General features: G+C 39.4%; 1 protein-coding gene across 1 annotated transcript in view; it reads left to right on the top strand.

The window, feature by feature from the left end:
• ric1 (RIC1 homolog, RAB6A GEF complex partner 1) overlaps positions 1–15,130 on the top strand; it is a 37,689-nt gene that overhangs the window by 6,320 nt on the left and 16,239 nt on the right. Inside the window, exons 2-3 of the mRNA XM_042394994.1 lie at positions 1,642–1,749; positions 13,429–13,508. Of these exons, the coding sequence (XP_042250928.1) occupies positions 1,642–1,749; positions 13,429–13,508 (188 nt within the window). The remainder of the gene's footprint in view (positions 1–1,641; positions 1,750–13,428; positions 13,509–15,130) is intronic.

The following is a 15,130-nucleotide window of genomic DNA, read 5'->3' as shown; positions in this document are numbered from 1 at the left end:
TCTCTCTCTCTCTCTCTCTCTCTCTCTCTCTCTCTCTCTCTCTCTCTCTCTCTCTCTCTCTCTCTCTCTCTCTCTCTCTCTCTCTCGTACAATCATATACTTCGTAAAATAGTTACTGGCTGATTTCCGTCGGCATTTACTTGCAGAAGTAGTGTACAATTATGTGCGGACTGCCACCCACAGGCCTCCCATGCCACCCAATGTAAACTTTTCTAGATCCACCACTGAGTTGCACCTTTATAAATCATATTGCTCAATACTTCATGCAAGTGTTGTTAGTGGTGAATAGAAACAGACAGTATGAGATAGATAGATTCTTTATAGTCATTGTATTAATACAAAACAAAATACAGTTTGGCAGCAATCCTCAGTGTAGCAGCTTGGATAAACCTGAATAAATAGAGAATAACGCAGGCCTGAAGTAGCTTAAACTCAGTGTCAAATCAGGGCATTGGAATGAACTGGTGGTGATGATAGTTCTGTGATGCAGACAAATATCTGCCTTAGTGATTCAGGGGTAGAGGCAAAGTCAGGGCAACAGCCTCAGGCAAAGTTTGTATGTGTATCTGCCTGTTTATCTGTCTGTGTTGCATGGTACAAACAACACCCTGAACACTTGGACACAATTTTAAAGTCCAATTTTGGAATCAGAACCTAGCAGACTGCTCATCATTTTCCATTTTGTTTACTGGTAATGGTCATAATATTGCACAACAATGTTTGCAAAATTTTTTACAAAACATGCTTTTGTTTGCTGGTCAGAAGATATTTTTCTAAATAAGCCTCACATGGTAAGGATTTGCAATTTAGCAGCAGTCATCCCATCCTTTAGGGACCGAATTTTATCTGTATTTCTTCTTTGCCAAAGAATTAACATGTGAGGCAATGAAATGACAACACATCACCTACCTGCACATTAACATGCTCTTTCTATGGCCACTTTTTCTATTTGTTTAAAAAAAATGAGTCATCTGAAGAGATTTTTTTTTGATGGTGGAGTGTTGCTTTGTCCAGAGTTTGTGTAGTTACTTTCAGATAGCCCCAGCAGTTGTTATTTGAGCAATTAAAGGCACATTGCACCCTTGCAACTTTTTTCACAAGCAGCTGGATTATTGAAGCTGTTGTCATATGTCACACTTAAACTCAGATCCCAAATCTGTTATTCAGATCCAACATTATACTATTTGTTGATGGACCTGTGGTTATCACACAGCAAGCATGTAGGCATTTTATTAAAGGAGAATTCCACTGATTTTACTCATCAAAGTCTGTTTACAGGTATTGGGGAGTACTAGCACGAATGCATGGACTAAAAAAGACATTGTGTGTGGGTCCGCTGCATCGATTTCGATCCTTTTTAAGAACTGTCCATTGTAAGTCTAACAATGGCTAACAAAGGTCTGCAATTCTAAATCGATGGAGTTCTCTTTTCCAACATGACACAAGTGCTATACCATTTTCATTTGGAGCTCAAATGTAGTTTCTAATAAGACTGAAATGTTTACAATTTACCTGTTTCCTCCTCATTGGTAACATACAATAGATTTCCAGTGTTGTAATATCTGGCAGTCAGATGTCTGTGACCCACAGGATGTTTGAAACGCTTATTTTTTTTCCTATATCCTTATTCCCCACCCACAGCCCAGTGTTTTGATAGTCAGCTATATCGAGTCTGCGAAGGCGGCGGCCCAGTTTGGCTTCTACCAGAAGGCAGAATGGAAACCAGACGACTCCATGATAGCTGTGGCGGTAAGTACATACTTCTCAATCTCATATCATATTTGCATTATGACTGATGTCCATCAGCCCACATCTTGTATCTTTTCCTATTAGTACAAAACACTAACACTATCACTGTATGTAGTACTAATAAAATTCTATCCTCAAATGTTAAAAATTGAATAGAAATTCAACATCATATTATTGTAAATCAATGAGAAATCAACAAAAAATGATTTTGTTTCATGTATTTGTAATAAGTAAATATTAAATGATTCTTAATCTGAGTTTTTATCAGATGTCCAATATTTTAATTCCTTTTTCCCAGTTGGGGGGGGATTATATTAATGATGGATAAAATATTTACTTTAATGTACTGGACTCATTCTTAGGATGTTCTTGTTCAACTGAAGTGAACTGAGCTGAAACCGCCATTTCTGGAAGGGGGCAGGGAGTTTATGACCATGTCTAACAAAAGTGAAAATGCCATTGTCTTTGTAATACACACACTGTTGGTGAAAAAACTTCATGACCTGCCAGAGTTCTCACAGTCTTCAAACCAGTCACCACCCCTGGCACGATTTGAAATGAAAGCAGTTGCATAACAAACCGCGTCTGTCTCAGGTGTTGCACTTTATTTAACACACCAAACCAACTGTCTCAAACCAAAATCTCTCTTTCACTTCCTTTCTCATTGTCTTCTCTGTCTGTTGCATGTTTGTAACAGTAATCACTTCTCATCATTTTGCTGCCACTTTGATTTAGAGCATGTACAGCTTCAGTCAGCGGGTAGATCATTAACAATATGATCCTTTTATTATATAAAAGCAGCTTCCTTGCAGCTCCAGCGTATGACAGTAGAGCGAGTGTGACAAATGCTGTAGATTAAAATTAAATGTGGCTGCAGTTTTCTAAACAGTGGATTTTGTCCTATTTTTTTCATTTTGTTGAGCTCCGGATAGTTAGTTAGGTAGATAGGGCGGTGTTTCGGTGACAGTGAGAACGGAACTGAAACACAGTCCGTGAGCTCCCTACATCATGTTACAACTTCAACGGTTTGTAACGGTGTGACATTAGTATGAAGTTGGCATTTTTATATTGTAAAATGGTCATAAAGGTAATACAGAACATAGGAAATTAACTATTTTAATGGAAAAAGATGTGAAAATTGAAACTGATTCAGCATGAATGATCATTTTAGTCAGTTTCTGGTCTCAGTTTCATAAACACAAGGTACATTAGATCTGTTTACGCACCATTGTGTGGCTACATCATTTCATGTGTACGTCTTACTGAAGGCCGTAAGTAGCTCCGGGTATACCAATGCTTGAGTGAGGAGGCCCCTTACAAAAGATTTTTTTAAATGGTGCTTTAAATCACTACTGCAATATTTGAAAGTACACTTCCGGCTGTTAAAGTTACTACCAGTTAGATCCAACAGTAGCCTCCTGCAGTTGCCAGATGACAGTATTTTGTCTGTAGTAGATAAATCAATAAGAGTCACAGAACAGACTGGCCTTAAACATTTTGAGTTGAAAATATTTGACGGTTTCAGTTACACTTTGCTCCCTACCCACAGTACTGTTTTACTTTGTCCTCTGTTAATCACTGTACTCTCTGACTCAGATAATCAACTCAGAGTGAAACAGCAACTCAACAGGTTGTTCTATGTTTTATTGATCACTGGAATTTACATATCAGCTTGAATGTATCAACTGTGCTATCAAAGTAGCCAGAGAACATCTTTGATATATAAATTGGTTAAAAGGTGGGCATTGATCACTTTTGCCCTTGAACCCTGACCTCATTGTTAACGGTCAGGCTTGTGGTTGAGATCTAGACTGGGAACAAATCACAGCCCTCTAAAAGATCTAGCTGCCTCAGCTTTTTTGGGAAATGGAGAGGGCCTCATTTTTTTGTGTGTTTTGCGAATCAATACAAATTTACCCGAATGGTGAACCTGATGGGGGAAGGAACATATCTGTTTGTTGCTGCTTAAACAAGCATGAAATATTGTCATTATATCCGTGCCTTTGGTAAAGAACCCACCACAACCAAAAAAATATGCAAATTATCATCCCACAAAGCTGAAAAGACATGATTTTTTAAAAATTCATGCTCATTTCCATGGAGATGAGATGTTCTCGCCAACATGTTTCTGTATTTGAGCCCACACAAGCCTATTGACGTTAGTTCAGCTAGACCTTTCCTCCACTGTCACGCTTTAATTTGGATCATCATTTCTATTTCAGGTCAGTTCTGTGAAAATCTGTAATATAAAATTTAAGTAGTATGTTTATGATTAGGTTTACACATGTGTGTCAGCTGTCAATGTTGGCAGGAAATCAACATATCTACATTTCTTTGAAGCATAAAACAGTTCTACCCACGGCATACACTGACAACTGCACTGGACTTGTTGTGTCCAGTATTTACAACAGAGGTTACACTGAGGTCGAGAGCCGAGCTAAGAATAATTTGCAAGTATTATGGCGTAAGTGAAGCCAGCAGAGTACATCAAGGCTGGATTTACGGAGTTATTTTGGCATTTATTTTCAGGATATACTGTTAATCATTCTTTGCAAGTGTAATCCCCCGGAGAGCCCTGTGAGTTCAGAGAAGGAACAGACAGATGCCGCATCCGCTGTGTCATGTTGAGACAAAGATGACTGTGCAATGGCAGTGGAATCAGGCTGTTTATCTTAGGATGCTTATGTAAGTAACCAGAAAGCTTATGAGTGTCAGTATTTGATGGAAGCACTAATTTAGCTAGTCAGATGTTGCTTGAGGTGTCACGCCCTAGAATATGTGATGATTATCATCTAGTTTCAGTGTACACCTAAACAAAAGCAGCACAGCGTTCTCTCCAGCGTTGCCGCCTTGATAGAGAATAACTGAGAGAGACAATGAAAAGTACCGTACTCCACCTTCACAAAATTAAGGGCAACTTAACTTCAAGGTACATCAACCTCTGACATCTTCTGTTCTTGGCACCATTACTCATGATTGTTATACTTAACTCTGCAGCTAAGCTAACTGTGTGAAGGAAGCGTCTTGTTGAGTAACCTCACAGAAGACATGTGGCAGAGTCAGCAGATAACTGTCAGGTTCCAAAGGTCATGTGATCAGCGACGCATAGGACGTCAGCCAAGACCCAGAACAGGAGCAGGCGGCATTAAAACAAGCCGCACACAGAGAATCAATTCATTAAAATCATTAGCGTCTACTGGAAAAACCCACTGCTTTGTGTTTGCTTACAAGTGTGTGGACTGTGTGTGCTGCTTAGGATATAGTGTTTGCAGTTGAGAACATTACAAAGTTGTATAGAGACGTCAGTATAATGCAATTTATTGTACTCCCTTTTTATTTCAAGTTTCATCATAGACCTTAGCCTAGATAATCTTACATCTTTTTGCAAACGCAGCCAAGAAATACTGTCAAGGACGCAAAATGCTGTTGTGTGTGGCAGAAGGCGGTACATGTTTCTCCCAAAACACCACCATTTGTCCTTGAAGCCATTCTGCTGAACATGCTGTATCGGGTAAAGGGGCAGAAATATTATCTTTCCCAAGAGAAAGGAGGTATGGGACCTATATTTATATGTCTCAAATGTTGTCATTTGTTGTAAATGTTTAAACTGCCAGTTTATGTCCATAAAGAAATGACAGTCAGTAGTGAAGACATAACGTCATTTATCAGATAATATTACCAGGATAACCTCTTGGCCTTTTAGTGTCTCTGCCACTCTCTCTCTCTCTCTCTCTCTCTCTCTCTCTCTCTCTCTATCTTCTCCCTCTCTGTCAGTCCTTCTTTTCATCCCTCGTGAGGCCAAAGTACACATGAATGAATGCTGTGAATGTGTCTGGGAAAGCAGCAAGTCAGGCCCTGATCCCAGGCCCACCCAGCCAAATACAACAGGGAGCAGGTGCAGGAGTTAAAAATACCAGGGCACACACACTTCCTGGGTTCCACTAACACAGAGTTTGGTTCTGACTCCTGACTGGTACAAAGTATTAAAAGTTAATGTTGGTTTGGGTTTTATTTCGTACCTTGTCTGCTGTTTGAAACAATTGAGATGCTAAATGCGTGCTGGTGTATCGACGTTCTACCCAATATATCCTGATGATTTGTTGGCAGCTGTGAATAAGCCAGCTGATGATTAATATTGTTTGTGCTGATGTGAAGGACTACTCTGCACTCTGTGCTTTGGTTGAGCTGGAGACACCGCAAACCTGTCCCATATGCCGCGGGATTGGTCTAGTATTGTCAACAACCACATACATTTCCTTTCAAACAGGAAATGTTTGGGGCAAGAGGTATGTTAACTTCAAAGCAACATTAACTATCAAGAGTATCTGTGTTGAGTCAAATCTCACAAAATGCAGTGTAAGTTAAATCATAGTGAGATCTGCTGACTAGAAACTGCTCTTTTACTCGACCGACTAAAAGGAAACACCAAAGAAAAATTAATCTGAAGATGAAAATGTGAAAGTGTAGACCAAGCATTTGCTTGTCATCCTGTGTACAGTTTAAATTGTTGATCTATCTCCTAAGGAAACAACTAGAAGAGGGTGTCAGGAAATTCACTTTGAGTGAAGCTCAAAAGCTAAAATTGTATTCTAACCAAGTAAGATCAAAACATTTTGTGGCTGTACTTGAAATGGTGAATCTGTGTTATCTTTTGCACCTAAGAGATGACAATGGCTGCAGTGAGGCAACAGCAGCAGAGGCTATTGTGTAGTTAAAAAGTCTAGCGACAAAGATGCAATAAGATTAGACCAGAATATGTAACTACTTTCAATCCACAGCAGATGTGCCTTTAACTTCTGCTCTAGTTGGAATTAAATCTGGTCCTACTGTCAAAGTAGATGCTCAGTCTAAAAAAGTTTAATAAGAAGAAATAGACATCATAATGGGACTGTAATGAGCCACAAGATCTGTGGAGCAGACCAGTCAGCCTGTCGCACAATCACACTCGATCATCGTGACGTCGCTCACGTCAATCAAACAACAAGGGTTTGCAAAGGCCTGCGTCCCTTTCACTCTGGCAGTTTTAAATGTCAGAGTCAAGTTTAAAAAGGACCCCGAGTTGTTTTTCTGTCACACTCACTCTGGCAAATTGCCTACACGAGACTTAATAACTTCTTAGAATTTTTTCATTCATAACTCTAATGTGGAGGAGGAGCCACATTAACAGATACAGCACACACGAGGCTATGATAACCGATTTAAGTGTCTTAAATTATCTACAGGCTATACTGTGTCTTGAATAGCTGTCAACTTTCTAGCTCCAAGAAGCCATAATTTCTCTCACCGTCATTAGTATTGTCGTTTAATTATAGGGTGGGCCGACTCAGAGAAGTCAGGGACTGCAGAACAATAAAAAAAAAACAGCATTACCCAGGCAGTAGTCCTCACTTCAACTACCAGCTGTTTCCCAGATGTTTGGCCACGCACACACCCTGCAGATCTTGAGGCTAACGTAATCACCCTTTTAAACCGTGGCTAGGACTATCTTTAGCTGAGCGTGCATGTGTCTGTGTGTATTAGACGGAGAGTATGAGAAAAACGGCGAAAGCAATTGATACAGTGTGAGAGATGGACTTGTTTGTGTGGCAGGAGTCAAGAAAGGATGTAGTTCTTCAAACAGGGGAAATACTTTTTAGCATTTAGTTCTTCTCGTGTGTGTCTTGGGATCTTTCCGAGGCCAAAATGTTCCCTCTCTGTTTTTATACTCTCACACAGCAGTGCTTAGGAAAGTGTTTTGACCAAGAACTCTTTTGATCGACCAAGAATTTGGTGCAGTTTTCTATGGCACAGATGTGGTTCCACATACAGTACATACAAGTACATATTATCGGCTTTTGTTGATATAAGCACTGTGAGTAAAGAGAAAAAAGGGTTAAGGTAAAAAGTGATAAATTAAGTAATGGTAAACCACTTGTGGTTTACCAGTACTTGTTTAGTGGGAGTCGACAGGATGGAAAAAATGTTTGGAAATAGTAGCAGACAGCTAAAATTAGTCGACAATTTCTGCAGAATTTCGTGTTTTTGTAAACAAATGCAGCCCTTAGATCCATGAATTCTCTCTATTACATACGCGCAATAACAGAAGCATACATTAGTGCCGCAATAAATGTAATTTTAATGAGACTGCATCAGAGAGGTGTTTCAACTGTGGAATTTTTCGAGGTTTTACTTTGAGCTGTGGCTGTACAGGATTAGGTGTTCCTTTTTACTGTGTCCACTCCTGCACAGATTCCGTCTTGTTGGAAAGGGTCAGAAATGTTTTCTCCGACAGGTTGATTTGGTTTTCAAAGACCTAAAATTTGTGTGTTCACTGTCTGAAGCAGAAATAACTTAAAAATACATTTTCATTTATATTACTGCAATCTTATGTTATGTTTTTCCTGTGCTATAATTTAATTAAAATTATTTTGGCTATACACTTTTACTGTTATGCTCCCAGTGACACACTGGTTTGCTCAACAAAAATGGACAAGAGTACCTATCTAATGCCCATCATTTCATCTGCTTGGATAGATGGAGCGAGACCCGAATGAAATGGCATACTACTGAGTGATTTGTCTGTTGCCTCCTGCAATTAATTAAAGAGGAATAAACAGATAAACTGGTGGAGAGATAGATCAGATGTCTTTAGTCTTGCCATGCTTCAGTAAGGACTGCCTGACAGCTGTGTGCTTCCAAAACCACATTCAATAACAGATGCCACAGTTAAAGATAACATGCTGGTTGCTACTGTTTCACAACAATACGGGATTCAGTTTGGATTTTTGCATGCATTTCTGTTCAGTACGTTTTTCAGAGACAACCACCGGCATCTACTGATGTCTGTGCATTGTATGAGCCATCACATTTTTGAAAAGTGCATTTAACTTCAGTGTGTGTGTGTGTGTGTGTGGACCTCTGGGTTTTGTTTCAACATGTAGAAGAGAGGCATCAGTATGCCATTGCACTGCATACAGTTTTCTGCTGACTTGCCACTTTGTATGCAAAAACCAGCGTCTTTCATTCTACTTGCAAGCCTGAACTAGAGTAGTTACCAGCCAGCTTTTATCTTCTTCCTTTTCTATTTGTTTGCAGTTTTACAACAGCATTAAGTCAACCCTTTGATGTCACCCTCTTTCAAATTCAGCATTAAGTCGTAATAGTTGGTTGAAATAGTACAGAAGAAAAGGAAGTATTTTGTGACGAGAGCTTAAGCCCCGTCTTGCCTCTCATGTACCAAAATACTGAGGATGTGTATGTGCCCACTAGAAACTAGAAACCAGGTTAAAGCAGGACATCATAAAACACATTTTCATGCACTGCAGTGACCTGGTTACTCCAGAATGTGTGTTTTAAATGTATTTGGGCAGCAGTCAGATTTCTCCCCTACCCTTCACCTGATGTTGTAACCAAGTCTGGCATAGTTTAAGTGACTTAACCTCACATTGAGAGGTCAGGCTTTGTACTGGCAGAGCACAAAGTGTTTTTTTTACTGCGCACGTGTATCTTTAATTAGTCTTTTCTTTGGTTCAGTTGAAGTCAGACTTTGGATCAAAGTATTTTAGATTCATGCTCTCTCTGTGTGTGTTCTTGCACATGTCCTCATGTAAAAACATTGTTATAAATCTAGTCAAGCGTATTACTGGCCAAAAAAGTCATCTGGATGTGTTACCCAGGTTTCACTTAATCTCTAACTTAGCCTGATAAAGGAAACCAATGTTTATTGATTACATGACATCTAAAGAATCAGGTTTCTCTAGCTTGTTTACCACCTAGCACATAGTTTTAATATATGACTCCGGTCAGGCATTTGTTTTCTGATGTTGCCACTATGAGGAAGAGAAAGTAGGCCTGTCATATGGTTTACTGGCCCTTGACGGATCACTGAATTAGCCACTTGTTTTTGTGTTTCGCAGGGAGTATTTTTGCAGAAGGGAAACTCTGATTGGCACTGCGGTCCAGTATCTGCAGTGAAAACTGAGCTGTGTTGCGGTTGCGTTATATTTTGCAGTCTCATGAAAGAGAGTACCACCAGCCGGTCCAAGAGCTGCAGCACTTTGTTGCGACTTCCATTAGCCAAAGGACATGGAGAGAAATCTTTTTCAACTCCCCACCATGCTGGGCCACTGTGTGCATTTTCCCTTTTGAATCTCAGTGCCTGTGTGTTTATTGGACCTCAATTGACAGTGACTTGCCTCTTCCTGTATCATTATATCTGCATGTGTGAAAGCACCAAGAGAACCAAGAGTCCTGGAGACGTGGAAAGCATCTCAATTGTGGCCTTCTCCCTTTATCTCGCATCCCTTTCATTCACCATTTTTTTTCACTTATCTGACAAGACAACTTGGAAGTAAACCTAATAATCCCATGAAAAGATGAATGAGTATGTGAATGCTTTCATGTACCTAGTGTGATCAGACTAAGATGAAAGAGATGAGCTGTTGAGAGTGGAAGACGCTACTGAAGTTCGTCCTAGGTTGCCAAATAGTTTTCCTCCCCTTCCCCCTCCCATCTTTGATTTCTGTAGATTCCCTGCCTCCTGTAATTGACAGGCTTTTGAAGTACAGTAGCAGGCTAGTCACACTTCCTTTGTAAGCCCTCTCCCCCTCCTCTGGGAAAGAAGCTTGTCAGAATTTGTGAATATATGAGTTCAGATTAAAGATCTCACATTCACAGGACGTCAGAGTTATAACGTGAACTTTCTTCTTATCTTACATATATGCAAGATACAGTATTTCTATTGGCCTATGTGCTGTTGTTTTTACTGCTTGACATCTGTAGGGAGACACTGGTGCAAACTTCCCCCTGACTGATAACGATGATTGATGATGGTCGTCAATAAACCCTCAGAGATAAACCATTGTTCAAAAGCAAAATAAACTAAAATTTCATCATCGATTGAATTCATGCAAGAGTAAACTGTTCTCTCTATTTTCCAGCTCACCACTGTTCTCCCACAGTACTGGGAAGGGAAAAAAAATGATAAGATTTCCAGATACTAAATATCTCTGTGACCTATGTTTAAAAGGCCAAAAACTGTTACATAAACTGACAGATGAAGCCAGCAATGTTGACATTCTTGTATCCTGTTTGTACTTGTTTCACAGTTTTTTAATGTCTTCATTCATATTTGCAGAAATAAGTATTTGTGTGTGTGAGGGATTTTTGTCTTGTTCAGACTATTTTGACACTGATTTAACATTTCCTGTAGTTAAAATAGCAAATAAGGAGAACTGTGCAACCTTGGTAGAGGTTGCACATGTTCGTATGTGGACTACATGAGCATGTTAGTCTATAAAAACTAACTAGGTCGTTGTAATGAGACTGTGTCCTGCTGTGATCATCTTAACTATTTATAGTGCTAACATGAATATGATGAAGTGGCTATTTTATCTCCACAACCTCAGCGCACGATGACTTTGCTTGACAAACTTAAGTCAATATAAAGGTGACTTCTCCAAGTCCGCTAGTCTGACTTTGATTCACTTGTACTGTCTATTAGACTCTTTAAAGGTCGCGATGGATCAAAAATCAATAACAACAGTTTCTGCAGGCACTTTATAATCAGCAATACTTCCTTTATTGTATCATTGCTCCCTATATGTTCCAGTTGTTCTATCACCTTACAAAAATATCAGTCTTATATCTCCTGAATGATCTGATTAAATGCATGTTTCTTTAATGTAGCTGATGTTAGATATATATTATAAAAGTTCTTCTGGAGACCAGCAGGAAGAAACTTCAGAGGTTTAGGTTAGTGTCACAGATTGATGATGTTTCTGAAGTGTTTTGTGATTTAAGTAAACATTGTATTTTGATGATGGTGAGTTGATGCACGCGAATGTAGTGTATCACTTTCATTATGGTCAGCAGTTAAAGTGATATATGGGAACTTGATATAGTGTGAAGTTTTGTCACACTCTCTGCCTCAACAAATGTTCGAACGGTAATGATAGCATACATTTGTTTATGACAGAGAAGAAGCTTTGAGATTTTTTTGAGAGGAGATTTTGTGCGTGTAGGAATGTTGTTGTTGTAAAGCAGTTTTTTGCCTTTGTAACTCCTCTGCAGCTTTGCGGAGCTCCAAGGCTGTTGATGGGTTCAGCAGGCCTCAGTTTGGCTCTCCGTTCCTGTCTCTGGCCGTGCCAGTGCTTTTTCTAGCCGAGCTCCGTGTTGCTGCTGGCTTTATCCTCTCTCTGCTTTGGGTTTTCGCATTGCTGTGGTGATGTGTTGGCCCTCTACCAAACAGTTCTGTCACCACACTAGAAAAGTCAAGGGTTATTTTAATGTGCTGCTGCAAACTATGAGCAAAACATCCCCTTATAGTGAAGCACAACTGAATAAAAACACAGTAAAATGGAACTATGTATATATATTGAACTCACTCTGATTCTTAGGTGGATCTGTAGTGCGACAGAAGGCTTTTTTGTGTACAGCCATTGCAAAACCATGGCACAATATTGCTGACAGTGGAGGATAGATCAGGTTTCGTATCATGTTTCGGTCAACAGGCTCAATTTCAGTAGTTTCCCTGACAGCACTGTGTCTGCGTCTGTGTCTGCGTCTGCGTCTGTGTGTAACTGTGGAAAAAGCACCAGAATATCCTACTTGCATACTAGTGCTTTCCTAAATTTTGACATTGCAGTTAGTGTGAGCTTCTTGACAGAATGAAGCATGGGGCTTGTGTGCTCACAAATGCTGATACATTTGTTTTGGAGCATCATTATCAATTTAGACCTGCATGTATAGTTAATAAGCTGATGTCAGTACATAAAAATAGGCTAAATTAATAGACCTATTCAAAGGCAGTTTTTTAAGCCCATACAAATCCAGTGATAAAAACAATCAACAGGTGGCTCTGCCTGCTCAGGATTGCTTAGTGCAAGAAAATGTCTTCTTGTGTCTCTTGTTGTGTTTTTTTACCATGACAGTGACTTTGTTGCAAGTGCCATCCTTTAAAGGTCTTACTGGGGAGATATAGAAAATAATTTGAGCATGAAATACCTTAAAATACTGATCAATATTCTTTGGCAAGTAATCTTGGTGTTACAGTAATTGTTTGTCAAAGGATTCAAAATGCAGGCCCATTTGTAACCAGAGTGATTAGAAGGTCCTGTTTTAACAAGGACACACTGCATTTGGTGTGAAGCACCCAAAACTGGGCTTGATCGATATCATCCAATTGCAGGACTGCAGCTTCAATTAAAACTGCACCACCTATCATTAATATAAGTTACAGCAGCAGCAGTTTAGACTGACATCATATGCATCTAACTGCGTTGGCCAATCATGTATGTCAAAGTATTTATTTTAGATAGATTACCATCATAAGCCGCACCGACAGAGTCCTCTGAATAGCACACTGTCTCCCTCTCCTCCCTGCGATGGCAACACTGGATGATGTTTTTTTTTTTTACCGAGAAGCTATTTTTCTTCTCTCCTGTCCCGTCATTATTTCTCACTCTTGACTTTGCAAACTTGTGTTGACATTCAAGTGATTTAACTCAATTTTAATTCATTCATTTTCATAGTTTCTCCTCTCTTTATCTCTCTCAAACATTCGCAGGTTATTTGTGTGTTCTCTGTTTGACACTTCTCTCTCCATCTCTCTGTCTGATAAGAAAATAGTGGATTAGCAAATATATTGATTTTTAAAAAAAAAAAAAATTTTAATGACAGTCCTTTTCTCTCTGTTTTCAGACTGCCAAAGGCTACATCCTCCTGTTTGATGTGCTGGGTGGAGGAGATGACAAATACCTCTATGAGCCTGTCTACCCAAAGTGAGTGCAGCATGCATACATACTCACACACACACACACATGTAGGGCTGCAATGAATGATTATTTTCTCAATTAATCGTTTGTTTATAAAATATCAGAAAATAGTGAATACTGTTTTATCTGATCAACAGTCATTACTCGACTAGTCATTTCATGTTTATGATACTGATTTTATTATTTAAATATGTATATTTTTGGGGCATCAGAAAATGGTTTGAGTTCCAGGGTGAGAATGTTATAATTAACATTTTTAACACTGTGCTACATTACAGAGAAATACAAAACTGTAATAATGAGACTTTGAAATATTTATGTGTCTCTACAACTAGCAAGGAGACTGAACATTTATTTCACACATTATAACATCACACAACTTCTGAACTTGTACCAGACTCGGCTGAAAAATGGGACCAGTTGTGTGCAGAGCTGCCGAAGCTCTGTTCTCAGATGGTACCAAATTGAGATTCAACCAAACTCACAGACTATCAAACTGCATGTTTTCTGCAATGCTAGTGAAAGGGCATACAGCGCTGCTGCCTATCTGTAAGGACAGAATAAGGAAGGAGAAGTTGTGACAAGTTTCGAGGGAGCTGCAGCAGTTTTTTTTTTTCTTCCTGCGACTAGCCGACCAATGAAAACCAAGACTCTTCTCATCGACAAAGGGTTTGGTCTACTATTAGGGGGCAGCTCTATAATTTACTATCATGTATGACACAGAAAAGCTTCAAATCCTCACATTCAAGAAGCTGTAATCAGCTGCAACTGCTAGGACATCATTATAATGGCAAATTATGATGACATTACTGGTTACAAACAACCTCAGCCTTTATTTATATGAACACTTAAGTTTCAGCTGCTTTTTTTTTTTCCTTTTGGGATTTCTTGCTTGCTGCAGTTTATCTTTGAAGAAAATGTCAACTTCCTCGTTATCTAACACTCCCTGGGGTTCAAACCAGCAAAGTCTCGTCAGCAATCAGCCGGCAGATGTCTGTCAGTGCAGCCGGCCAACATTACAAGTAGGAATACAAGAATACAAGAGCTCTTTATGACTAAATCCTCTTATGAAATGTAAAGCTCATGACCAAATATGGAGTTAATAGTTTGCTGTGGTTACATGGTCGATAGAGCAGGTAGTGAACTTTTAGCTGCTAATTGCTACAGCTGTTTATACACTTAACATGATACGCTCACATGTGATTGATTGACATCTCATACTAAACATGGACATTAATCCGCTGCTTTCCACAATGTTTTGAGACCTGGCTGCAGGGATTTTTCTCCCATTCAGCCTCAAGAGCTTCAGTGAGCTCAGCCACTGGTGTTGGGTGTAGTCACAGTCAGCGTTTCAATGCATCCCAAAGGTGTTCGATGGGGTCAAGATCCGGTTTCAAGCTGAACATAAAAAGTCTTTACTATTCTGTCGGTTTCTCTAGTTTGTATCAATAAAGACATCCATGTTGTGAGTCTGTGTGGTGTTAGTATGGCTGCGTGTCTACAATGTGTGTGTAAACGTCTGTGTGTGTGTGTGTGTGTGTGTGTGTGATTCACATTCCTAGACAACATACCAGCAAAGGTAGGGCAAGTCTGGACACATCCAGTGATCTTTTTCAGCTCTGCCAGTT

The sequence above is a fragment of the Thunnus maccoyii genome, chromosome 19 (assembly GCF_910596095.1).
Source record: "Thunnus maccoyii chromosome 19, fThuMac1.1, whole genome shotgun sequence".
Taxonomy (NCBI): domain Eukaryota; kingdom Metazoa; phylum Chordata; class Actinopteri; order Scombriformes; family Scombridae; genus Thunnus; species Thunnus maccoyii.
The sequence above is the reverse complement of the archived record's forward strand: the minus strand, read 5'-3'. Positions and strand labels throughout refer to the sequence as shown.